Source organism: Carassius carassius, chromosome 14 (genome assembly GCF_963082965.1).
Source record: "Carassius carassius chromosome 14, fCarCar2.1, whole genome shotgun sequence".
NCBI lineage: Eukaryota > Metazoa > Chordata > Actinopteri > Cypriniformes > Cyprinidae > Carassius > Carassius carassius.
Genome location: NC_081768.1, coordinates 2,670,088 through 2,696,029, shown reverse-complemented (window position 1 = coordinate 2,696,029; position 25,942 = coordinate 2,670,088). Strand labels below are relative to the sequence as shown.

Here is a 25,942-nt window from a genome sequence, read left to right as displayed (position 1 = left end):
ACAAATATGATCCACGTTTACTCCTATTCTCGAAGAACAATCCATTCTATTTTATTTACATGATTGTTCAAAAAGCTTCCTTTGGAGAATCAGACCAAAACATTTCTTAACTCAATTGTTAAGACCGGGCCTCCTTCAAGTCTTTTAGCTTCTCAGTCTGAGAGTGGAGCAGCACAGAGTAAAAGTCTTTATAAAGGCTGATCTCCAGTCAGCTCCATTGGCGAGCTGATTGCTATATCTTGTCTCCCAGTCGCTGGTACTGCAACTTCATTATCTCTGGGCACTAAGGGAGGGCTTGTGGGAGAACGGGGATCTCAAAGTACCTCTTAGCTCTATGAATAGCTCTGATCAGGAACATGATGCTATAGTAAACTGAAGGGACGTGGTGTATGTGAGTGGATGTCATGTACTCAACGTCCTCTGACACTCAATACAATCATACAATCTTAACAATATTCCTTCTGAGGTGACCTTGATTCTGCTTTGTAGGGTTCTTGGATCAAAGTCCTTTTCTTTAACTCCTCACCCAAAATGTAGAAAAGCATTATTTACTCCCCCTTTTGTGGTTTCAAACCTTCACAGTATGCTGTTATTTATCTTTATTTATTTATTACACAAGAGGACAATTTGTGAAGATTTTTAATGCAGTCAATCCAAGACATCAGATCTGACTCTTGATTATAATCTGACATGACGTGTCTGAAAATAATTCTTACATGTATTTTATTTATTTAGTTTATCTGGATTTACCAAAATATCTCAAACTAAAACGGAAATAAAAATGATAAAAATTATTTAAAAAAACTAAAATGACTAAAATGAAAAATATAAATTAATTGAATATTAATAGGCGCTATAATAATATAGCATTATAGTAAAATAACAGTGGTGTAAAGATTTTTTTTATATATATTTTTGTGTTCACTTTAAATATAACAGCAAAGAAGTTTGGAACAACGTGATGATGAGTAAATAATAAAAACATTTTTGTTACTAAAAAAGTTACAAATCTAATAAAAAATCTTAATTTATTTCATCAAGTTGCTGAAACTTTTTTCTTTCAGTTTAACTTAAAGTACTAAAATAACTGAAACTTAAAAGGGCTAAACACTATTTATACATATTTAAAAAAGAATAAAAATATCAAAAACATGCAATAAAATGAATGAACTAAAATTAAAATGGAAAATATATAAATTAAAACTCATCTAAATAATAATAAAAACTATAATAGTCTATTTTGTTAAATAACACAGGTGTTATTTAAAAAAAAAAATTAATTGTGTTCACTTAAAAAGGTTTAAAACAACATCACGAGTAAATAATCATTAAATAGTTTTGGGTTTTTTTTTTGTTTTTTTTTGCAAATTGAAATAAAATTTTAAAAACATTTTAAAAAATTCAGTTTGACTTTTTTTTGTTCAATTGTGCTGGGACCAAAGTTAATGTCCAGGAACACATTCTACAAAATCATGGTCACTCAAAAGTTTATACGAGGGAAAAAAGCTGCACTGAAATATAATAACTCATCTGCAAAACATCAAAGAATGGATGAACTCTTTCAGATTACCACAAACAGAGCATTTCATTTACAAGTGGCAATGTGCTGATGACATTGTCTAGACAAACACAGCACACATGCAGTCCTCTCAGGCAAGACTTGGAGATTAAACAGCCCTGTGTAATCGATTAACAGTGATGTGATCTAATGAGCCTAAATGCATCCTTCTGATTCAGCATATCAGCGGCTAACTTTAACAGCAACGACAGAAATTGTTTGTTTGAATGGATTTTACTTCAAAAGACTTAAGAATCCTGTTCGTCCAGTTAAACGAGCAGATAAGTGTCGTATTTCATAAGAACAGACTGTTACAATGACCTGAATTGCTCTTGGTATAAATCCCCTGGTATTATCACTAAACTATGGGTTTCATAGCATGTAAGTACTAGGCTAGTGGTGCTTGAAACCTCCTTATCATCAATCAGCCAATCAACAATACAGTGGCTTCTTTGCTTTAGCACAAATAGAGGAAATCCAGCCGCCTTGCCACCATTTTCAGGTCTTGTTATGGTAAGATGTGCTCACTTGCATGCCTTGAGTGAGAAGTCTTGTGCCTTTGCAACCATGTGTGAGAACAGCACTTTCGTGAGAGGAGCAGATGCACACGCAATGAGGTCACGCTATCTTACAGTTGTTACTGTCTCAGAATGTTTCATTCAAAGGTTACGCAGGTTACAGGTTAGAATATATGGGACAGTCTCTCTAGTAACATTCCCAGTTTACCCTGTGGTCTGTTTTATAAAGTCATTAACTGTTGATTAAACAAGCACTTTAGGTGTTAACTGCGCTTTTAACCCCGCTAAACCATTTCACACATGGGCTTTCTACACTGTGCTTCACCTTGGGTTATTGTCTTGTTAAAACTGGGGGTAAAGCCATTTTTTAGCTGGAGTAAAACAACATTTCACACTTGTTATTTTCAATTGCAACACTAAAGGTGTTCCTATATTCCTCTAATCGTGTTCCTGTGGCTCAGTGGTAGAGCATTGAGTTAGCAGCGCGAAAGGTTGTGGGTTTGATTCCCAGGGAACACATGTTAGTTAAAAAATTTTAACCTCAATGCACTGTAAGTTGCTTTGGATAAAAGTGTCTACTAAATGCATAACTATTGCTAATTAATTAGTACTATTGCCGTTTAAAAATGGTATTTAGTTGTTTAGGAACAGACAACCAGTGACACACTTCAACGTCACATCACTGTCCATATGGCTCAAAATATATATAAATAAATAAAATGAAATACAATAACAAAATAAAATATTAAAATATCAAATATAATAATGTATACTTTATATATATATATATATATATATATATATATATATATATATATATAAATACAAAAATGTTACAATTTTGGATTAAGTACCCATGAACCAATTTGAAACATAACGCAAGATAATTCAGGTTTACTTTAACATAGGGTTAGCCTACACAATTTCAAATGTGAAAAGCCCTAACTAAACTGTGAATCAAAAACTCAAAGTAGGGAAAGGTAGGGAAATATTTAGTTTCAGCTACAGAGTTAAATAAAACAAAACAAAAAATATCAGAAAACAAACATTCATCAACGAATTTGAGCAGAATTCATATTTAGGAGGAGGAAAATAAGGTGAAAACACATTAAATAGAGTGGAATGGCGCAGCAGTTGCTAGGGTATATCGAAGGGGAGGGGTTATGATTGGCTGAAGTGGGTCTGTTGCCTTGGCAATGGTAAAGGGGTTTGGTAGCGTTGCTGAGCGGCGAGATCTGAGCGCACGCAGCGCGGATGGAGGAAACAGTTTAGCAGCAGAACGCGAAGACTACAGACGCGCTTCAGCGGAACACGAGCTCGGCGTGCTTCAATGTGAGTAACCTCATCTAATCTGCGCTTTCTGTGGTGTCCATGGACTTTATATTTAGAAAGTTAACATTCTACAGGCAAGTTTACATGAAACGCATGGGCGGATATCAAGCTGAGCTTCGGTTCCTGTATTGTGTCTCAAGCGCTCTTGTTTGTTGACGTCCACATTTCGAATTTCACGGCATTCTAAATCGGAAACATTTAAACGCGAGCGTTCCATCGCTCGTGCCATGTGCTCGAATCCAGCAAACAACTTCTTTTGTGAGCGAGGACACTTGCTCAAGTGTTCTTCCAGCGCACTTCTGAGTGGAATACCGATATCTGAAATGATTTTGCGCCCCACTCTTTGTCTTTGTTTAACATTGAAAGCGAATTCGCGCCGAACTCTGTGTAAACAAATCGACGTTTCAATGTTGCGTTCGTTTGTGATGCGTTTCTATTGTCTGTTCACATCTGTGTATGTGGCTAGTTGACTAATAACATGAATATCAACTTTTTAAAACACAATTAATAAGAGTATGTAAGTGATTTATATTTATATATATATATATATATATATATATATATATATATATATATATATATATATATATATATAAATAGTGTTGTGGTGAGATATCATCTTTTTTTATATATACCATGTCTCTCAGTTATTAGAGGTCATAAACTGCTCAATACATGAAGTGTTCAAAAATATTTTTGGATGTAGCATGTGATATTGATTGTAGTATCAACTACCTATATTTCTGACTGAACTATAAGTTATTGATATTTGTCACCATATTTTGCTTTAGTAAAGTTTTTCTTTATTTGGGGACGAAAAGTGACAATTGTTTCATTAGTGATGGCTTGTTTAAGATTATTATTTGGCTGATATTTGGCCATTTTGCATCAGCGATTGGTCAATAATTTTCTAATCGGTTAACAGTGGTTCATCAAGTGTCAGTACCAAAATCTTTAGTTTTCTCAATGAATTGGATGTCTTCTGTTCTCAAGTATTGTATTGTGAATCAGTTGAGTTAATGTTGTTTAAAAGAAGTGTTCAGTTGAATTAATGAGTTTAGTTATATGTACGTGTTTGTGTATATGTGCCACCTTGTTTTCTTCACATTTCTTTAGGCATTGGTTATTAAAAAGTTATCTCTTAAGTGTTTTATTCTAAATGAGTGTGTAGAACGTGTTACAAACAACGTACTAAGAGTCACTGTCATGGGAAATCTGAGTCATAACACCTACACCGCCAGAAATCTGTTGACATGCATGCTTGCCATACCACCTGTGTCAGTGACATTTCTGACAGGAAGCATTTGAGTTGACTTTACTCTGTGAATGACTTGGTTCCTCTCAGTTCTTGCTGAAAACATCGAGCTATTGGAGCGTTTTGAAAAGGGGCCTGTCCGTTGCTTGCTGCGGGGTGCAAATGAGCTCCATTCACTGGAAGCTTGACCTCATTGACATGATGCAATCTGTTCACAGGATAATCATTTTCAGAGCAAGTCTGCTCATTGATTGAATATCCTTTGCTATTATTCCCCAAGGCTAAAGTCAAAACAACATATTATGTCTCCATTTCTGATTTGTTGTAAAGTGATTTTGAATCTCTTAAATGCTGAAGCTTAGGTCTTGGCATGGCATCACTTCAAGAGAAAGCTAACAGCTGTGGGAATTGTCTTCTAATCTTATTTAAGAAGCTTTTATACATTGTGTAGAGTTTTATGGTTGATACAAGTAATTGCAAAAGAAACCCTGAATGGAATGGAAGATTTGGCACGTACTGTTTAAGATTCCTCTCAACAATTTGCTAGATAGCATTGGTTGTGTATGTTTATGTATGATTGGTTGCCACATTACTGCCATTGCACAGTGTGTGTATCATAATGCTCAGGCCATAATAAAGAGGTGGTTGATGCCAAACAGTTTCTTAATTGAGTTAAAAGTCAGTCTGTTTAATTGTGCAGTTAAGAGGGCGGTGGGTTGGTCAGTTCTCCACGTTCAACAGATGTTGTTTGCTGACAGCAAGACCCAAGATAAACGGCACACAAAGACCACAACAAGATAAAAGAAGCAACCCAATCTGTTGTTAAACTGCCAGTTGAACCGACTCCCAGCAGTTGGTGTATTTTGGTGCACTTATGATAGTTAAACATTTCAGCTAGAAGTTTATAAAGTCTTGTACTATAGGAGAACTGGTTTAATTTCTAAAAATAACTTTTTAGTTGTGAAGCTACTTAGTTTGTTTACTCTCTAAAAATCCATAAAGCTCCAGTCAAGAACTGTATGAAAGTGTGTTGCAGAGAACTGTTTTAAGAGTGTTTTTTGTGCATATAGCCTTCAAGTCAAATGTAATCAAATCGGAAACTTTCACTTCTTTAATGCATGTTTTTTGGTCTTGCTGTAAAAGATTCATCAATTCACATTATGCATTTTTGTCTTCGTGATCTTTTGTTAAAATATAATATTTGCTCTGCCTCTGAAATGTCTTTTTCTTTACCGATGACATCATCAAGCCCTCTAATTTGTCGACCCCCTCCTCTTCGATCACCTTTTATATTGAGATTGCATATCATGCAGTCCGTTATTTATGCATACATTTAAATGCATCATTTTAAAATGCACAACTCAGAAACATCACAGTATGGAAGTAAATAGTCTGCAAACACTATTTCATGATGACTTTTAAAGGTGAGTGTGTGTGTGTATTTGTGTTCATTACTTGTATATATTCAGGATGTTCTTCTATTAATAAGATTATTTTGATCTGCAGAAACTAGATGACCTAGATGTAGAAAAAACTATCCTTGGGATGATCTGTGAATTCTGGGGGTTGAGAGCCTCTTACTGAAGTGAATGGTGAATACATACTCCTTTGACTGGTGTGTTTTAATAGACCACTCAAGTTAGTACTCCTTTCATTTGTCTGTACATCACTGAAGCAAAACACTTTTGAAATGCATTGGAAGTGTTCTGGAAGGCCTGTAGAGAACGGAAGTGTTCACTGATGAGGATGTGGAGCGGCTGAATGGATAATTCCCCGGATGGGTGTTGCAGACATTGTGGGATGTCCTGTCTTAGACATGGAGCTAAAAACACAAGGGAAACTTGGTTCTGTCATGTTGCACCACAGGCAGATTATGTCATGCATGCTGTGAACTAACTCTGAAAACAATGGAGAAAACGTCAGAAGATGGGTGAAAACTGGAATACTCTGGTGGCATGTTTAGTCAGTGACACGGAAAGCATGTGTGTGGCTTAACTTCAGAAATTTGTGATGTGTGTTTATTGGCCTTCATTTAATTTTCTTAGTTTAAATTAGATGTCGTTCACCTTGAGACTAGAGTTGGAAGTAGGGATGCACCGAAATGAAAATTCTTGGCCGAAACCGAAAACCGAAAAAGAGAAAACCAAGGCCGAAAACCGAAACACCGAAAGAAATTATGCCAATTATTAGTACCATTGCATTTATTGCTATGACCGTGTACTAACTTTACTAAAATTAAGACATTGCAATTGCATAAATTAATATTAGTTTCAAAGATAATTACAATTACATAAATTATTAAAAGAAAAACATAAAAATACAAAATTACAAATTATGCAAATATTTATCAAGCACATTGCAACAATGCACAGTATTAAAATTCAAACTAAAAATGTATCCCACTCATGTGTATATTAAATAATAATGTACAGGCCTACTGGCCTGCAGAAAGGTTTTAAAATGAACTGTTCTCTCATAAAAACAAAGTGCATTTAGGTGAAGTGCATTTGAAATTTTTCTCTGTAGGACTAGAAAGTGCATTACTTCTCCAGTAGGCAAGAGGGTTATCACTTCTGGGGATGGGGACTTCAGACAGATAACCATCTAGCTGTTGAGCAGTTGAGCTTGTCATCTGCCTGACATTTGAGAAATATTTGAGAGAGTGTATTTAAATAGGGCCAGGGCATAAATAAACATTTTTATTAAATTAAAGCAGAAATCTAGCAGAAAAATGGCTACAATCTGATATTATGTGTGTGTGTGTGTGTGTGTGTGTGTATATAATGTCACATATATAGTAGCCTAAGAACAAAATAGCCAACGTATTATTATTATTTGAGGCACTTTCTTGCAGAATTCCACTCAACACATCAGACAACGAGGGTGCATGCCCCTCATCTGGTGCAGACACGAGTCTTTTTTTCCTGCGCTCTGATCTCAGTCTCCTGCGCTTGGCGCTTCTCCGTCTCCACGCGGGTTCTCCGCATCCAGCACGGCCTGGATCATTTCTCGTGCGCGCTGCCTTATTTCCGCATCCAAGTAATGGTCTTTATAACGCGGATCAAGCACATTCGCGATGAAGTACAGAGGATCTGAAAAGATCTCAGTGAGACGTGTGCTAACAGACTCTATAAGACTGTACTTTTCTTAATCTCTCTTTGTTAGGAGACGCTTTAGTGCTGCGAATAAAGGAATAAGAAGAGAGAGAATGTTCTCACTGGTGTGAAGTGAATGTCGCGGGGAGTTCGTGGTCTGCGCTATGCAGGTGCACGTGCAGGTCGCGGTTTCTGTTTGCGTCATCACAACATTTCGGCCGTGTTGTTTCGGTGATAAAAGTCTATCGGCCGAAAACCGAAAATGCCATTTTCGGCCGAAAATTTTCGGTGGCCGAGAATTCGGTGCATCCCTAGTTGGAAGTCTAATTAAGAACCAGTTCTTAAACTCAACTGTCATTTTTTTTCTATTAATTACTTCCTCAAAGATAAACGTTCAAGGAATTAATTTATAAGACGTACCCCAAAAAATAAGATTTTATTTATAGTGGTTGTGCATAGTGTGTGTGTGTGTGTGTGTGTTTTTAAGTTGAACTTTATAAAATGTTTATTTTATTTTTTTGCATTCAAACATTAAACCATAAAGTTTTTATTTTGGCTGAAAACTGCAGGGAAACTTCTTTTTTCAAATGCTTCCCCTTTGTTAACAACAGATTTAAAACCATTCTTATATTACAAAATAAGGAAGCGGTTTTGTGCATTTTCAAATGCACATTATAAGCAAAGCAAACTCTGTCACTTGCAGAAATGGAGTTTGCGTGGAGCAAAATTTCCTGCAAAAAATTATATAAAATAAAACATGTTACCTGCCAACTGGTAAGTAACCGTTCCATATACTCACCAACACTGATTTTAACTCACATTTGGCGCTTGGTGAATGTTAATTTTACGCCCTGCTGCCATGTAATAGCCTTTGAAGCTGATATGGCAATACATTTAAATACAACAACAACTTTCTCAAAAGTATTGAAATAAATCTTAAAGAAATCGCAATCAGAACAATTAGATTCCATGTAATTCCCATCACCAGTCACGCACATGTCTGTTGATGCTATCTGGCCTTTGTTAGCAGGTGACTGTCTGTAATGACTGCAGCTGCACGTCACTCAGCAGCTAGACATTGCCTCCCTCTTCATCCTCCTCCTCCTCCCTGTTATTTATATTCTTTCTATATATAGGGATGAACCCCAAGATCTCCAAAGGCCGCAGTGGTCTTGGTTACATGTGCTTACTGATCCACTAAAGGAGGATGCTCCAAATTTGGGTTGCAAAAATAGCACTTTCCTCTGTACTTTCTCCAGCTTTCCTGGCAGTTTCTTACTTAATCATAATTGCAATGTGATTTTGATCAGAATGCAGTGGAACATTGGGCAGTTGAATTTCTTTCTCTCTTTTTTCACTTCCCAATAATGACAGGAAGCTTTTTAACAGTAGTGCAACAAATGAACCGTAAATGGTGTGTCTCAATGCTTTATGCATTTTGTACAGCTCTCAATCACTGAAAAATTCGAATTGAAATTGAATTTCATAACATGCAGATTATTTAAATAAATTGCATATCCATATTAGCTAAGAAAAGCAGCCAAATAAACTTCATTTTGTGATCACATTGTGGAAAATGACTAAGTTACTGAATTGACTAAATTACTGAAATTGCTCCACACCAAAGCATTGAGTTTTGTGCAATATTTTCATTGCTGCTCTACATGCACAAATCATAATTACAATGGACACTTCAGGCAGTTCATATTTCTTCTTTTTTACTCCTCAATGAAGACAGGAACCCTTGTGTGTATTTAATTTCCTTATTTAAAGTTATAGTAAATATTTATTTTTTCATTTTTCTGTTTTGTCAGAGGTCATTCACAGTAAAAGAGAAATTTAAATTAAAAATTTCAAAAATTTTAATTATTTATTGCTTTTTTCCATGTGCAATAGTGATTTATTTGTATTAATTTTTTTGTGTGTGTAGCTGCAGAGAATGATGGGAAATGTAGTTTGGTTACATAAGCCAGGCAAGAAAATACATGCAAAATTATACAGTAAATATTGAAAATAACAAATTATTATGTTTAATAAATTCTTAATTGGCACAACCCTTGCTCAAAGTCTGGGCTTAAAGAAAATCCTGAGCTATTCTGCTGATAATTATTACATTGTGGTGGCACTCAGCGAGTGCTCTTCTCATAAATATACAATAATTCTGAAATGACTTGAAGGAAGCATAAGTGCATTTGATGGATTAACTAGCAGGTTTAGGATGAGTCATCCGTGTCTCATTAAGTTCCTAAGGTTGTTTATCTGGGATGAGAGATGCTCTCGTAGTCCTGCATCAGTCAGTTGGTCTCAAACAGCAATGTTTACAGAGAATCCCACGTGGTGGACCCTCATCGTACGTTTCCCTCCCTCTTCGATCTCCACGTCTGTCTTGGCTCCTCGCAGGGGATTTGATACATGCTGTCATTAGCGTCCGTTCTCCCATTGAAACCGATGCTAATGTGACCGTTGGCCTAATTGCGAGGGAGAAAGTGAGGATCTGGACGCGCCTTGTGTCACTGGTAACAATGACCCTTTGTGTAGGTCACTCCTTGCTGAATACATGGGGTTTGTTTTAGTTGAGAAAGCAATAGGACAGCGACCTTGGCCGTGGATGAGACTACACACATCAGTGCCAAAACCAGAACTACCGGACTGGCAGATAACAGACTCGAGAACAAGAAAATGGTGGTGTTTGAGACTGGGAAGCATGTAGAGTTGTACTTTTTAAATGGTAAATTAAATAATTTGATGATCAACCGGTGATTTAACACTGAACACTGATTTAAGTCTTGAGTATAAACCGGTTTGAAACCAGTTGATTCATGAGTCTTCTTGACCAGTGATGATTCATTCGTTTGAAACAAACTTCACTAGTCGTAATGAAATGCTTGCAGGACAAGCAATAGAAAGATGTGTTGTGTTTGGGTTTGTTGTTGTTTTATTGTTTTGCAATAGGTGTATTCTGTATTTATTTTTAAAATGCAACTTGTTCTTAATTCCAAACTCTGCTGCATTTATTGGCAAATGTAAATTGTTGCATATTTAGTGACATATATGATATGATTAGGTGTGTGCAATATTTATAATTTTGCAATAATATTGTAATTGTTGTTTTAACAATATGCAAACTGAAATTATATGTTAATCGCGTGCTTTGCAAAACAAAACCCAAACAAAACCACGTCATGAGTCCAAAAACTGCAAGATGAAGGCTATAAGAATGCAGTTAGAATGCCACTATAATTTAAGTAATAAAAGACAAAGAATATCCATGTATGTATGTATGTATGTATGTATGTATATATATATATATATATACACACACACACACACACATTTAAGTATTATAATATCACACAAGCAACAGTGCTGTTTTCCTAAATATTAGCACATGAGCATGATTGAGTTCAACAAACAAGAGGTTAATATTAAGTGTAGTATATTTTAGACAGTATCTGTTTTGCCAATGAAAGTAGTTCCAGACAAAGCAGGAGCAGAACAATTGTGTCTCTCAGAGCAACTCTGCAGTGTTTCCTTCCTGAATGAATCCGTTTTTGAACAAATCGTTGAAATCAGTGATTCAATGATCTATTCATAAAATCAGTGACTTGCTTAATTTCTAAACAAATCAGTAATTTTAAAGCAATCATTTGAATGAATGATTCAGTGAATCACTCATTAATACTAGCTTGCTGACACCTACAGACAGTTTTACTGTCATTTTTTTACAGGTCTAGATCTCAGCCAAAGAACCAGCAAAAAAGCACACTCAGCAAATATTGTTTAATTATCATCATCGAAAAATCCCACTGGCGCAATACATCTAGAAATGAGTAAACTTCAACTTTGGTTAACCACTGTAAAAAAAAAAAAAAAAAAAAACCTTTTTGTTTTTTTTAAAGATACCAGACTGCATTATTAAGTGAGCACTGCGGTGATTTTAAGGTCATCTGGTCAGTAAGTGGCATGGTGAATGTATGATTTAGGATTTTAGAGCAGTTCTCACTTCTCTGTCAGAGCAGAATTATTTCTGTGAAATGGTTCACTGATACATTCACTTCCTCTTTAGTTGCACTGAAGCTTGTCTTGACAGCAGAGTCACATAGATTCCTGTTTCCAAAAGAATAAAGTCGCCTGGTAGCACACAAAACACCGGAAGTTACATGAACCTTGTTAATTTTGAGAAGCGCCACAGTATATCACTGTTAATGAGAGTCAAAAGGAATGAAACTTAATATTTGGATGCCTTTTAATATATAGAGAAGCCTCTTTGTTGACTTTTGATTGGATTTACTTTTATATTTATTCATTTAGCAGACACTGTTAGAATACAACAAGCAATTAATCATAAAAAAACTGAACTGATTAAACTGAAACTCTTGGCTCAATTGGGCTCAGTCGTTTTAGGCCTGTATGCCATTAGATCTTATAATATTTCCTCTTGATTCGTCTCTGTATTTAACACATTGAGATTGGCTCATTTCTAGAGTGTCCTTGAACATTCAGGCTTCTTCCTATGGAAGCATATTGGTAACAAAATTAATTTTGAAATGTAACATGCAAAATCACAGTGCAATATTTAAAATGACAATATATTTCTGTATTTAAATTCACATTAGATAAATTTAACATGTCCAAGCAATTTTCAAATCTACATTGACTAGTCTACACTGATTGCAGCATATTTAATGACAATGCAATTGAAACGTCTCGGGTTTAAGTGTCAATGCATTTAAGAAAAATAAAAGACCTTTAAATCACCATTTTTGCAACAATTATTACGTGGTGTCACAATGAAAATGCAATCCCAAGTGTCCTACCCGTAAGTCCAAATGAATTTAGGAAAAATGGCATTTAAATGATAACCAATTATCAGATGATCAATTTGGGTAATACATTTTAGGAGTTGCAAAATTAAAATTAAAGCGTTAAAATCAGTTTTTAATTTACATATTAAAACTAGTATAGGAAATGGCAAAATTTATTTTTCATTTTGCACTAAATTCTGCACATATGTATGGGAAAATATACATTTTAATAAAGAAATGAATTGCCATTGTGCTAATTACATTTCAAAATGAATTTTAGTTGTCACTGAATCGGTGCTTTCATCAGGGGTTTGTTTCAGTGGTGCCAACTTTTAAAGTGGGAAAAAAAGTGAAAAGTGACTCTTTATATTTTTACATTTACATGCATGTGGCAGATGCCTTTATTTGAAGCAATTTACATTGCATTCAGTGTATATATTTTATGATTTCATGCATATTCCCTGTTGACATCAGGTGCATTTAAATGTTCAACAAAATACTGATTATAACCATCAAAAATCTTCAAGAGGTACATGTTTGTCACCAACTAGCAGTTCCCATCAATTTGGTTTGGTGTTCACACTGTACATAGTGTGACCCATTAAATATAACTGTTAAAAAAATTTATAGTAATAATAGTATTATTGCACTTTTTGTTAGTTTGTTTTTAAAATAAAATAATAAAGTGTGATAATACTATTATTATTAAAAAAAAATTGTAACTACAAAACTGACTTTTTTTAAAATAATTTTTCATAATTTTCAAACCTAACGTCAGCAAGCTTTTATTTTGGTCTTGTATGTGCAATAAGATATATATATTCAATAAGATGACAGAACGCTCATAATGTCATTCAATTCCATAAGAAATAGTAACAGATTTAAAAAAAGATGCTTTTACAATGATGACCTTTCCGTGATCAAAGAACATCTTGTCGGCTCGTTCTACACAATTGGTGCTTGAAAAAAAAAAAAAAAAAGATCAGCCATTGGTTTCCTTCTTTTTATCCCTAGAACATTTAGACAGCCGGTTTGTCCAACACTTCTCACTTTAGTCTTGTATTCCTGGAAATCATCACCCTGATATCAGCGCCGAACGTTCAGGCTGATGGTGTGGTGCTATATTAAGACTGTGACATCGTAGGGAAAGAGACCTTCTCCTCTCATGTCCGTGTTATAGATTTTACATAAATAGGGAAAATGCATCACCTGACCTCAGATGACTGCTGTCACACAGTTATTTCAGGGCAAAGTTAAATGAGTGTCAAATTATTTTCCGTGCTGTATATTTTTAGTCTCACCTCTGTAGTGCTTTTCTCTCTCTGAACTTATTAGCCTACTTCTGTGAAAGACTTTTGCTTCCCAGAGGTTTGGTGTGGAAATGCTTGTCATAATACCTGAAGTCTTAGACCTTAATGAAACCACTTTCTGACCTGTTGGAAGAAATGGCTCGTTTCTAGTGTCTTTGAACGTTCAGGCTTTTTCCACTGAATCTGTGCTTTCAGTAGGGTTTTGTTTCAATGGTGAGAGGTTTTACATTTTATGCATTTAGCAGACACCTTTATTCACAGCGATTTGTGTTGCATTCAATGCAGAGCTCGTTTTCTTCACCAGATTTGGAGAAATGTAGCATTGCATCACTTGCTCATAAATGGATCCTCTGCAGTGAATGGGTGACGTCAGAATGAGAGTCTAAACAGCTGATAAAAACATCACAGTAATTCACAGCACTCCAGTCCATCAGTTAATCTCTTAAAAGTCAAAAGCTGTCTGTTTGTAAGAAACAAATCCATCATTAAGGCATTTTAACCTCAAAACGTTGCTTCCAGCTAAAATATGAGTCCTTTACCCATAAAATTATTTTCTCCAGTGAATTATTTTCTCCAGTGATTATCGTTGGAGCCGATACAGGATGGCTGCCTCCGTGACGTGCTCTGCAGTTGTTTTTGTGTTTTTGTTAGTTTGTCCTGTCTTTAGTTATATTCCTGCAATCAGTTTCACCAGGGATGAATTGCTGGACATTCGGCAACACACATCTCCCGATATATCACCGGTTTTCGACTATTCTGATGTTTTGCTGGACATTCTTGTCGGCGGAGCGGCTGCGCTGATCACACGCTTCAAGAGGACGCGCAGACGGGGAAAAAGAGCCGGCGCACTCTTGAGACTCAGAAAATGCGGATTTCGAACGCCGTTGCCTAGCATCCATCTGGCAAATCTCCGCTTTCTACCCAACAAAACGGACTTACTGCTTCTGCTCTCTCTGACAAATAAAGATTTCTCTCACTCTGCTGCTCTGTGTTTCACGGAAACTTGGCTGAATGACGCCATACCGGACAGCGCACTCCATCTGCCGGACTATCAGCTATTCAGAGCGGACCGTGAAGCAGAATCAACAGGGAAATCGCGCGGCAGCGGGACATGCTTTTACATCAATGGACGGTGGTGTACAGATGTAACTGTGTTAAAGAAGACGTGCTGCTCAAATCTCGAAACACTCTTCATTAACTGCAAGCCATTCTATTCGCCGCGGGAGTTTCACTCGTTCATTCTGGTGAGTGTTTACATTCCTCCTCAAGCGCACGTGAGCTCAGCTTTACAGAAACTCGCTGAGCAGATCACAGAGACAGAACAACAACACCCAGACTCTGTTTTAATCATTCTTGGGGACTTTAATAAAGCCAATCTCTCCCGTGAACTGCCAAAATACAGACAGCATGTTACATGTCCCACCAGAGACAGTAATATATTGGATCACTGTTACAACACAATAAAGGATGCATATCACTCTGTTCCACGAGCAGCTTTGGGACGTTCTGATCACCTTCTGGTTCATCTTATACCGACCTACAGGCAGAAAACTAAAATCAGCTAAACCTGTATTAAGGACCGTAAAAAGATGGACTAATGAAGCAGAGCAGGATTTCCAATCTTGTTTTGACCTCACTGATTGGAGTGTTTTTGAAGCTGCTGCCACCGATCTGGATGAACTCACAGAGACCGTAACATCATATATCAGTTTCTGTGAGGATATATGCATTCCTACCAGGACTCAACTAAATTACAACAATGACAAACCGTGGTTCACTGCAAATTTCAGACAGCTCCTTCAGGGCAAAAAAGATGCTTACAGGAAGGGGGACAATGTCTTGTATAAACAGGCTAAATACACACTGGAAAAGGAGATCAGAGTGGCAAAGAGGAATTATTCTGGAAAAATAAGCACTCAGTTTACTTCGAACGACTCCTCATCAGTGTGGAAAAGTCTAAAGAAGATCACCAATTACAAGACACCACCCCCCAGCACTGTGGAGAATCAATGGCTGGCAGATGATCTGAACGAGTTTTACTGCAGGTTTGAAAGAACACCCATCACCTGCCCTGAACACCTCTCCACACAACCGTTCACACCAATAATAACTCCTGCAACCAACCCTGAATGCCTCTCCAAACAACCGTTCACACCATTAACAGCTCCTGCAACCCATCCTGAACACCTCTCCAATCAAGCGCTCTCACCATTCACACCTCCTGGATCCCCCATCTCCCCCACACCTGCAATTCAGATCAGCGAGGATGCGGTGCGCCAGGTCTTCAGGAAGCAGAAAAGGAAAAAAGCACCAGGCCCAGATTGTGTTACACCAGCCTGTCTGAAATCCTGTGCTGACCAGCTGGCCCCCATCTTCACAAAGATCTTCAACAGATCGCTGGAGCTGTGCGAAGTCCCTTCATGCTTCAAACGCTCCACCATCATCCCCATCCCAAAGAAATCCAAAATTACAGGACTAAACGACTACAAGCCTGTGGCTCTAACGTCTGTAGTCATGAAGTCATTTGAAAAACTGGTGCTGGCCCACCTGAAGGACATCACTGGACCCTTGCTAGATCCTCTTCAGTTTGCCTACAGAGCAAACAGGCCTGTGGACGATGCAGTAAACATCGGAGTGCATTATGTTCTGCAACACCTAGACAGACCGGGGACCTATGTGAGGATCCTGTTTGTGGACTTCAGCTCGGCTTTTAATACGATCATGCCAAACCTCCACCTGCCCAAACTAACTCAGCTCTCCGTGCCCACCTCTGTCTGTCAGTGGATCAACAGCTTCCTGACAGACAGGCAGCAGCTAGTGAGGCTGGGAAAATACACATCCAGCACCCGTACAATCAGCACCGGAGCTCCCCAGGGCTGTGTTCTCTCCCCACTGCTCTTCTCCCTGTACACTAATGACTGCACATCTAAGGACCCCTCTGTCAAGCTCCTGAAGTTTGCAGATGACACCACACTCATCGGCCTCATTCAGGACGGTGACGAGTCTGCTTACAGACAGGAGGTTAAAGAGCTGGCTGTCTGGTGCAGTCTCAACAACCTGGAGCTTAACACGCTCAAACAGTGGAGACGATCGTGGACTTCAGGAGAAACCCCCCTGCACTCCCCCCACTCACCATCATGAACAGCACTGTGACTGCAGTGGAGTCATTCAGGTTCCTGGGCACCACTTTCTCTCAGGACCTGAAGTGGGACATTCACATTGACTCCATTGTGAAAAAGGCCCAGCAGAGGTTGTACTTCCTTCGCCAGCTGAGGAAGTTTAACCTGCCACAGGATCTGCTGAAACAGTTCTACTCCACCATCATCGAATCCATCCTCTGCACTTCAGTTACTGTCTGGTTCAGCTCAGCTTCTAAATCTGACCTCAGAAGACTACAGAGGGTAGTCCGGACTGCTGAGCGAATCATCGGTACAACCCTCCCTTCTCTTCAAGAACTGTACTTATCCAGAGTGAGCAAAAGGACTGGCAAAATCACTCTGGACCCCTCACATCCAGCACACGTTCTCTTTGAACTGTTGCCATCTGGTCGACGCTACAGAGCACTGAATACCAGAACGACCAGACACAGGAACAGTTTCTTCCCTCAGGCAATCCATCTATTGAACAATTGATAATAACTGTGGAACACTACACTATTTATATTTATATACATACACATACACATAACACACATACTTAGCGTACACTTAAATTTTTTGCACATAATATACCTGTACATACATAATGCTCATTGTAATATACCTGCCATACATTGTCAATTTGTATATTTTCGTTCCTTACCTACCTATTTGTATTTGTATCCATTTTGTGTTTTTTGTTCTGTCACTGGCATTATGTTGCACTGCGGAGGTTCTGTCACTTCTGAGCTTCTGCATACACTGTTCATGTAACGCTGGGTTCTTGGGGAAGCTGAACACGGTAAACTCTCCCTCATATCCAAAAATGCACTTATTTGGAGACTTTCTGGAACAAAACTTATGCAGCGCTGCTGATGACTTTGAAGTGCGTTGATGTGTGCGGTCTCGCTCTCCTCTGGTCAATGTGTGTGTGCGCTAGCAAGCTTTTCCGGGAGAAATGCTCATATAAAGACTTCCGTTCTCGTCTACATCATTATATCCACGATCGAAAAAGAAAAACAGCCGAAACTTGTACCAACCCGGAAGTAAGGTTTTCGGCACAGAAACTCTCAGTCATTCTTCTAAATTATTTTTTAAAACTTTGGAGATGTTTAGCATGAGAATCCATCTCTTTAACACTGTGAACAACTCTGAATACACGAAACACCATATATGTGATGTACTGGATTGCTGTGGATTATTGTGATGTTTTCATCAGCTGTTTAGACTCTCCTTCTGACGGCACCCATTCACTGTAGAACATCCATTGATGAGCAAGTGATGCAATGATATGTTTCTCTGAAACTGATGAAGAAACAAACTCATCTACATCTTGGATGGCCTGAGGGTTTCACTTTGGTTGAACTTTATCTTTAAATGCATTTGCGTGTTTAACATGTCAGTTGCCAACAAGCTCAGGACGATTCACGTCATATCTTTGACAACCAGCTTGTTTGTGACCTTCAGTGGATTGACATTCACGTAGTGTTTACACAGTGCTTGAAGACACACCTGTGTGTATTTGACATAGACGTATGATGGCTTTTCTTCTTCAGGTCAACTGACAACAGTGAATGAGCCGAGAGTTTGGGGCGTGATCAAGACACGTTGAAACGCCTGGGCTGATAAAGGGTGGGGTGACACCCTTCAGGGCACAACGGTGCTTTCAAAACCCTTTTTTTCTGCATGTCCGTGTGTTTAAGCAGCCTCTCTCCTTTGTTTTTCCCATTGCAAATGTTGATGATTGCTCTTTCTTTGCCCTTGCAGTTTATTCTAGTGCTCAGAACCAAGAAACAGCTGGCCTCAGCACTTCAAGGATGTATTGATCTCTGTCCATTAGACTCTTAATTGTACTCTGCGAAACCTCACCGCACCTGATGCCAAGGTTGAATAAAACGCCCCTCTTACGATGGTTTTTTTTAAGGTCATCGGCTTCCCTTTCACGTTGGTGACCCAGGTTTGTTTGATGGTGGAAAAAGCCAGCTGGATTTATGTGTCGTAGACCGAGGCCCTTCAGGAGTTTTCATGGGTCAGAAGTGGTCTTCGGGGCAGGAAACACACACGTTATCCACACCAGCTCACCTTTTTGATTACTCCATGGTAAATTATCAATAATTTACAACTACATAATGCAGTTTACCCAGGATATATGAGCTATTATGAGGGTAGAGAAGACTTTAAAGGCTGGATGTCCATGAATTATGAAGCAGGATATCAGTTTTTCTTCTTTAGAAAAATCTGTTCCCATGCTCAGGGATTGTAGGGAAAACTGGACTCGTTTGCCTTTAAATATTGCAAGAGATGCCTGTAATCTCTGAGTTGGAAGGAAATATCTGTTATAAGGATTAGGAAGCATTCTCATTAGATTCAGGAAGATTGTTTTAATTTAGTCATTTTTATCTATATATATATATATATATATATATATATATATGAAAAATAGTGCAATTGTTTTTTTGTTTTACATTTTTATTTTATTAAAAAAATGTTAGCTTTGGAAGTCTGCTGTTTTAAGGATGAAAGAGATGGAAAGGAAAGCGTCGCTGGCACCTGTCTGTTGCTCTCATGAATGAAAGGCTTGGCACTGAATGGGAGTTTTAACTTGCAGATGAGCTGGTGGCATCTCTGTGATCAGACCCCGGTGTCGTCTTCCCCGCTACAACCATCCCTCATTAGCGCTCACTCTCCCGCCCTCACAAGTGTGCCATTACCGGCCGCTGCTTTGATGCCGTTTGATAAGAGCACCGATAATTATGATAATCACAACGGCAATGATAATCGACTGAGAGCTAATCACATAAAAACCACTTCCCCATGTTGCTCGACAGCGGCGCTCAATTGTAGGGGCCGTCTCCAAGTGTGCTGCGCTTTTATGGACCGTCGGCTTCTCTGCTACTTCCCAGCAGCACCTGGGAATAATTAGGACTACGCTGCTCGGTTTAGGTCAGAGTTTGTGCTGCTAATAGGGGTTAATGAACTACCCAGAGGCTATAGAGCGGAGCAGGGTTGGAGTTAATGGGTTAACAGGAGCAGCCTTGTGTTTATGGTAATGACACTGGCCAGTTAAGGGTACTTGGACAATTACAACACAGTAAAGGCAACGAGTCACAATAGCATGTCTAGTAAAACACCTTTATGCATGCATATTACACTGCGCATGCAAAAGGTGAACATGCAACCCAGTCTTGACTCTGATCTGTACAGTGTATTGCGAAATGTTTTTTTTAAACATTTTCTTTTTGTCGTTGTTCATTTTTGTTTTAATTAAAAAAAAACTTTCATTTTAGTCATTTAAATTTTTTACATTTACTATATTTTGTTCTAATATTTTATATATATATATATATATATATATATATATATATACACACATACACACACACAATGGTTATTTCATTTTGTATGGTTTTTTTTGTTGTAGTAGTTTTATTTTATTTATTATTTTAGTATTATTTTTTTGTTGTTTTTTTTATATTTATTTATTTTAGTAATCAAATTCATTTTTATTTATAAACTTTTATAGTATTTTAGTGTTTCATATATTTGATCATTTTAAATCTTATTTTGTTGTTTTCTGTCATTTCATTGTATTTTGTTATTTATTTTCATTTTTAATGCTTTTTATTTTTGTTTTGTAAATTTGGTTTTGTTTAGTTTTTCTTTTTTACATTTTTTTTTTCTAATTTTTTTATTTCTATTATATTTTATAGTATTTATTTTATTTTATTTTATATATATATAAATTGTGTTTTTCATTTAGCCTAATATAAATTTTTTAAATACTTGATTTAGGATTTTTTTTTTTTTTTTTTTGTGTGCATGCACCATGTCTCTGTCTTTCATTTTTATAAAGAAGGATTTCTATTAGGAGGAGGCTTTGCTTTAACGCATTCGGGCAGGTCCGTTGCTGCCTGACATGTCTGATAACTCCACTTTCTGGCGAGTTATGATTCATCATGCACTGCTTATGACTTATTTATTAATTTTACTGTTTCCATGGTGCTCCTCTCAACCTCTCCTTTGCTAAATCATTCTCCGTAAGCTCTTTTCCAGTTTCCTCTCCATGTTTTTCTTTTTGGGGATGTGTTTTCCTACTGATCCAGAGTTTAACTGCTGCCCCTTCAGACCATCAGAGCGCTGTTTGTTCCTTGAGATCTCGGTCTTTTCTGGACCTGATGTTCCTTTGGCAGTCCAAGTTTTTATCGAATCATTTCTCTATAAATTAGACTCTTGCCATCTGTGCCATCTGTTTTTGATTCCCTAAAAGGAACCATTTTATAAGAGTCATTTGTTAGTGAACTGAAGTATACTAGTTCTACTGTTTTGGTTTTAGTTCACTAAAAAGTAGCAGCTCAAAAGAGTCATTTGTTAGTGAATCAGATTACTCTGGTCGGGATGTATAGTTTTGTCTGTAGCTCGCATGGTCTAATTCAGTAGAAATGTTTTTTATTTTTATTTGTTTTGACACATGATTTCATATTTTCTGTAGTTTCTGTGTCACATAAGATCATATTAGGTGCATTGCATTGTGGGATACTGTATGATCTTTAGTATACTGCACATACAGACAAATAGATAGGTATATCATCTGGGTATTTCTTTTACACAGAAAATGTATTGCGAGTAGTGAAGATACCGGAAAAATAATACTAGTTGCATGAGAGTTACGCATTGCAAGTGAATGAAATACACTGTAACCGGTTTTTATTGAAGTGCAAAGTCTCTTCCAAGCATCCGAAACGAACCTAACACTTCTGAGGATGTTGTTTAATGCATGACCTGCACCAGTCTGCTCCTGTCTGACCTAGTTCAGCATTAAAAACACTAAAGCTCATCCTCTCCAGACAGATGTGCAGACGGTCTGGTGTCAGTGCGAGAGTGATGGCTTAACTGGATGGACGTTCCCTGCTCTTATTCAATCCGCTGTCTAATCCTCCCTCCTAATTGAACTGACAGCATGGTTGTCATGATGACATTAGGGCATGGGTTCGAGCGTGGTGCGTCAGGGATTCACCCGTTCGTGCCAGCCATTGACCTGCTTTCTGCCATAATGCCACGGCTGAGCTTCATCTGTACCTTTAACATAAATGTATTTGTGCCGTTTGGCTTAACGGTGTGCCAACTGTTGGTGCTCGATTATGGATGATGTCTGAAACAATAGTATAAAAACATAAATCCTTATGATGCTACTACAGGGAGAGCATCCACAAATGTAATCCAAACATAAACGTGTGTGTGTAAAATAGATAGAACAGTATTTAATAACAATAAAATAAACAAAATAAAATAAAAATGAGTGTTAATAAATAAAATTATATTTGAGTGTTTTTAATTTGATTGTTGATGCATAGTTATGGTTGATACTCTAATACAATTACAGGAAACGTGAATCCTTATGATGGTGTTACTGCTAGAGCATCCACAATTAGAATTTTTAAATATGTTTGGTTTTAGGTGTTTTATTTTAAATTTTTTCTTTCTTTTTAATTATATATTTGGATTTATTATTATTATTATTATAATTTTTTTTTTGGCTGTTATGATGATGAACAATAGCATGAAACGTAAATCAGTGTCATGCCATTTAATTTTTTTTGTTTATTAGATTTCATGTTATTTATATTTTATATATTTATTTATTTTTGGTTTATTTTAGATTTTAGTTTATTTATATATTCGTTTTTTTATTTACGTAATTGTTGGAATAAACGTAAGTACATATGATGTAGTTAAAGGATTTTATTTATCTTATTTTTTAAAATTCTTCTTGAATATTAATATTCTTATTATATTATTCTTTTAGTTTTATTTTAAATGTTTTTTTATTCTTTTTAATTTTATTACATTTTATATTTATTTATCGATTATTTATTATTGTTTTTAGAATATTGGTTTTAATGTTTTGTATTTCATTTGGTATTTAATTTAATTTAATTTTTTCATTTTATTTATTTATTGATTGATTTTTGTTGACACATTTATGGATGATATTCTGAAACAATGCCATGAAACTTGAATCCATATAATGCCATTACACAGAGAGCATCCACACAAATGCGATCCAAACCAGATGGATAGCAATTTCAACATGCTTTCAATAAAATTCCCATTGAAAGGTTTAACACAAATGCAAATAACTGGCAGCGATGCTCTCCTGCTCTGCCCTTTATAGGCAGTAGGTTACCTAAGCAACACTGTCATGTCTCGTTCCATGGTAATGGATGAGTAAAAGAGACGCTCTGCCTTCTGGAAGGGTTTTTCATTCTCCTTTGGCTCGAACGAGCAGCTGCGTGAGGAGGAGGGCGGTGATGAGAACGAGGCCGGGTCATCTCAGACGCTCTCGAGAAACCTCAACAACCCTCAGACTCAAGAGCTGCTCCTTTAGCTGCCAGAAATACCAGCAGACGAGACGAGAACGCCAGACCGCTCTAAAAGAGAGATCACTGGATGTGAATGAGAGTGATTAGAGAAGATTATGTAGAGAAAACTTTGACTCGAAGTTTGTGCTCTTGAAAAATGGTCGTAAAAAGGGAAAAAGCTTGAATTAACCAATTAATAATGTGTGGCATGAGTTTGATAATAAATATAAATATAACATAAATTTAATATAAATAGTATTGTTATTGTAATATATAATGCACAAGAATTAAACAATTGATTTATAATAATATTAATTGAATAAGCAATTTAATACAAAAAAACGTAGTGTAAATAATATGAATAAAATTTGTTACCATTTATTATTATCATCATCATTTTTATTATTATTATTAGATAAAATGAGCAAATCGTTTAATATTTAAATGCAGTAAGTGAATTTAGGCATAACAACATTATATTTGGAAATATTAAAGATGGAAATTTATTTATCAGGTCTGCTAAATATTGCATTTAATTGTAAATACCAGTACCAAAATAAAAACTTCAATTAATAGAGATTAAAAAGGTTTTATATTATGTTTTATTTGTATTCCATTTATATTGTTTTTTTTATATTTATATTGCATTACTTGGTTTGTTTTTTTATTGTTGCCACACAATTAAGGTGCCTTACATTTTATTCAATTGCATTTTTTATTTTAATTCGTATTATTGTAATTTAAAAAAATATATATATATATATATATGTGTGTGTGTATATGTATGTATCAGTCAAAAAAGTTAATAAAAGTTGTCCTAAGACAAGAATGCATTTAGGTTTTAGGACAACTTTTTAAAGGTTTTTAACCACTTGACAACTGTATATTGTAATATTTGTTTTGGATTGCACTCAAAATAAATTTCAACAGATGAATACTTGTCATCATAATCGTTATTTTATGTTTGTGTTTTAAGCTATCTGTCAACGTGTGGCTTTTATAAGCTGTGTCTTTATCTCTTCTAAGAGTTGCATTGCATTTTCTATTCGTTCCAATTGATTACCATTTTGTGCATCAGTTTAATTTGCTTTTAATTTGTTTTTCTTTCTATTTCTCTCTTGAGCAGACGTCCTTGATTTAATGGGTCCCATCATCGGGATGTCGCCAGATAAGAAAGCTGAATCCCCGGGTGTGGTGGAGGAGCGTGCGGGCCTGCGCGGGGTTTGTGGGACGCTGCCCGAGGACGAGTGCGCCGCCAGCCCCCTGGCCACCAGCCTGGACCACAGCTCCAGCTCCGGAGACGAAGAGCTCACCAACCTCAACTGGCTCCACGAGAACCTGCTCCAGAACTTCACGCTGGGCGTCCCTGAGGCCCAGTCCAGCCCAAGCCCGCTCTTCGACATCGAGGGCATCCACGGTGCCTCCGTCATCTCCTCGGCCTCGGCGCACGCCGGTGAGTCCGTCAAGTCCAAGCCGCCCTTCTCCTTCTCTCTGCTCATATACATGGCCATCGAACAGTCACCCAGCAAGTCTCTGCCAGTGAAGGACATCTATGGATGGATCCTGGAGCACTTCCCGTATTTCTCTAGCGCCCCCACTGGCTGGAAGAACTCAGTGCGCCACAATCTGTCCCTCAACAAGTGCTTCCGCAAAGTGGAGAGGGGCCTTGGGAAGGTGAGCTGTGAAATAAAATCGGTTTTGTTTTTTTCAAAATACCGTTTAAATTTTTCCGGATTCTGTTTACATTTTTCTTAACTCCTTTTTAATGGTAACATTCAATTTTATAAATCAAAAAGCATGTCTTATTAATTAAAATCATTAAACCTAAAAGTTAAAAGTCTAACAAAATTACATGTTTAGGGGCCTATTAAATTATTATTATTATTTTTTGCCACTTTATGTCTGGTTGTTCTAAAATTTTAATGCGTATAATTGTATAATTTATTCTTACAATAGCCTTAGATAATAGAAATTCTGTGTTATGCATTATTTACATTTGGTTTGGTTATCAAATGAAGGCATTAATTTATCTTTTCATTAATGAAATCTAAACCAACTTTATTTTTTGGCAAATAAAGGGGATTTACAATTAAAAGACAGAAGAAATATTGTATGATTGTTCCAGTCCACATATGTGACTCTGGAGCACAAACCTAGTCATAAGGGAATTAATCAGCTTTCCGTTGATTTATGGTTTATTAGGATCTGACAATATTTGTCTGAGATACAACTATTTGAAAAAATGGAATCTGAGGGTGCAAAAAAATCGAAATATTGAGAAAATCTCAATATCTTTAAAGTTGTGCAAATGACATTATTAGCAATGCATATTATGTTTTGATATATGTATAGTATATATGTATATGTAAAATATCTTCATGGAACATGATCTTTACTATAGATCCAAATGATTTTTGGCATAAAAGAAAAATTATTATTTTGACCCATACAATGTATTTCTGGCTATTGCTACAAATATACCCCAGCGACTTAAGACTTAGGACAGGTTTTCTTATTTTACTTTTAGTTTAAGTTGAAATGAATGAACATTATATAGACAAAAAAAACAAACA

The 25,942-nt window shown here is 36.7% G+C and overlaps 1 protein-coding gene across 1 annotated transcript in view; it reads left to right on the top strand.

Annotated features, from left to right (window-relative positions):
• The first annotated feature begins 3,258 nt into the window (after positions 1-3,258).
• LOC132156717 (forkhead box protein N2-like) overlaps positions 3,259-25,942 on the top strand; it is a 33,273-nt gene continuing 10,589 nt past the window's right edge. Inside the window, exons 1-2 of the mRNA XM_059565692.1 lie at positions 3,259-3,408; positions 24,496-25,043. Coding sequence (XP_059421675.1) covers positions 3,273-3,408; positions 24,496-25,043 — 684 coding nt within the window. The 5' untranslated portion in view covers positions 3,259-3,272. The remainder of the gene's footprint in view (positions 3,409-24,495; positions 25,044-25,942) is intronic.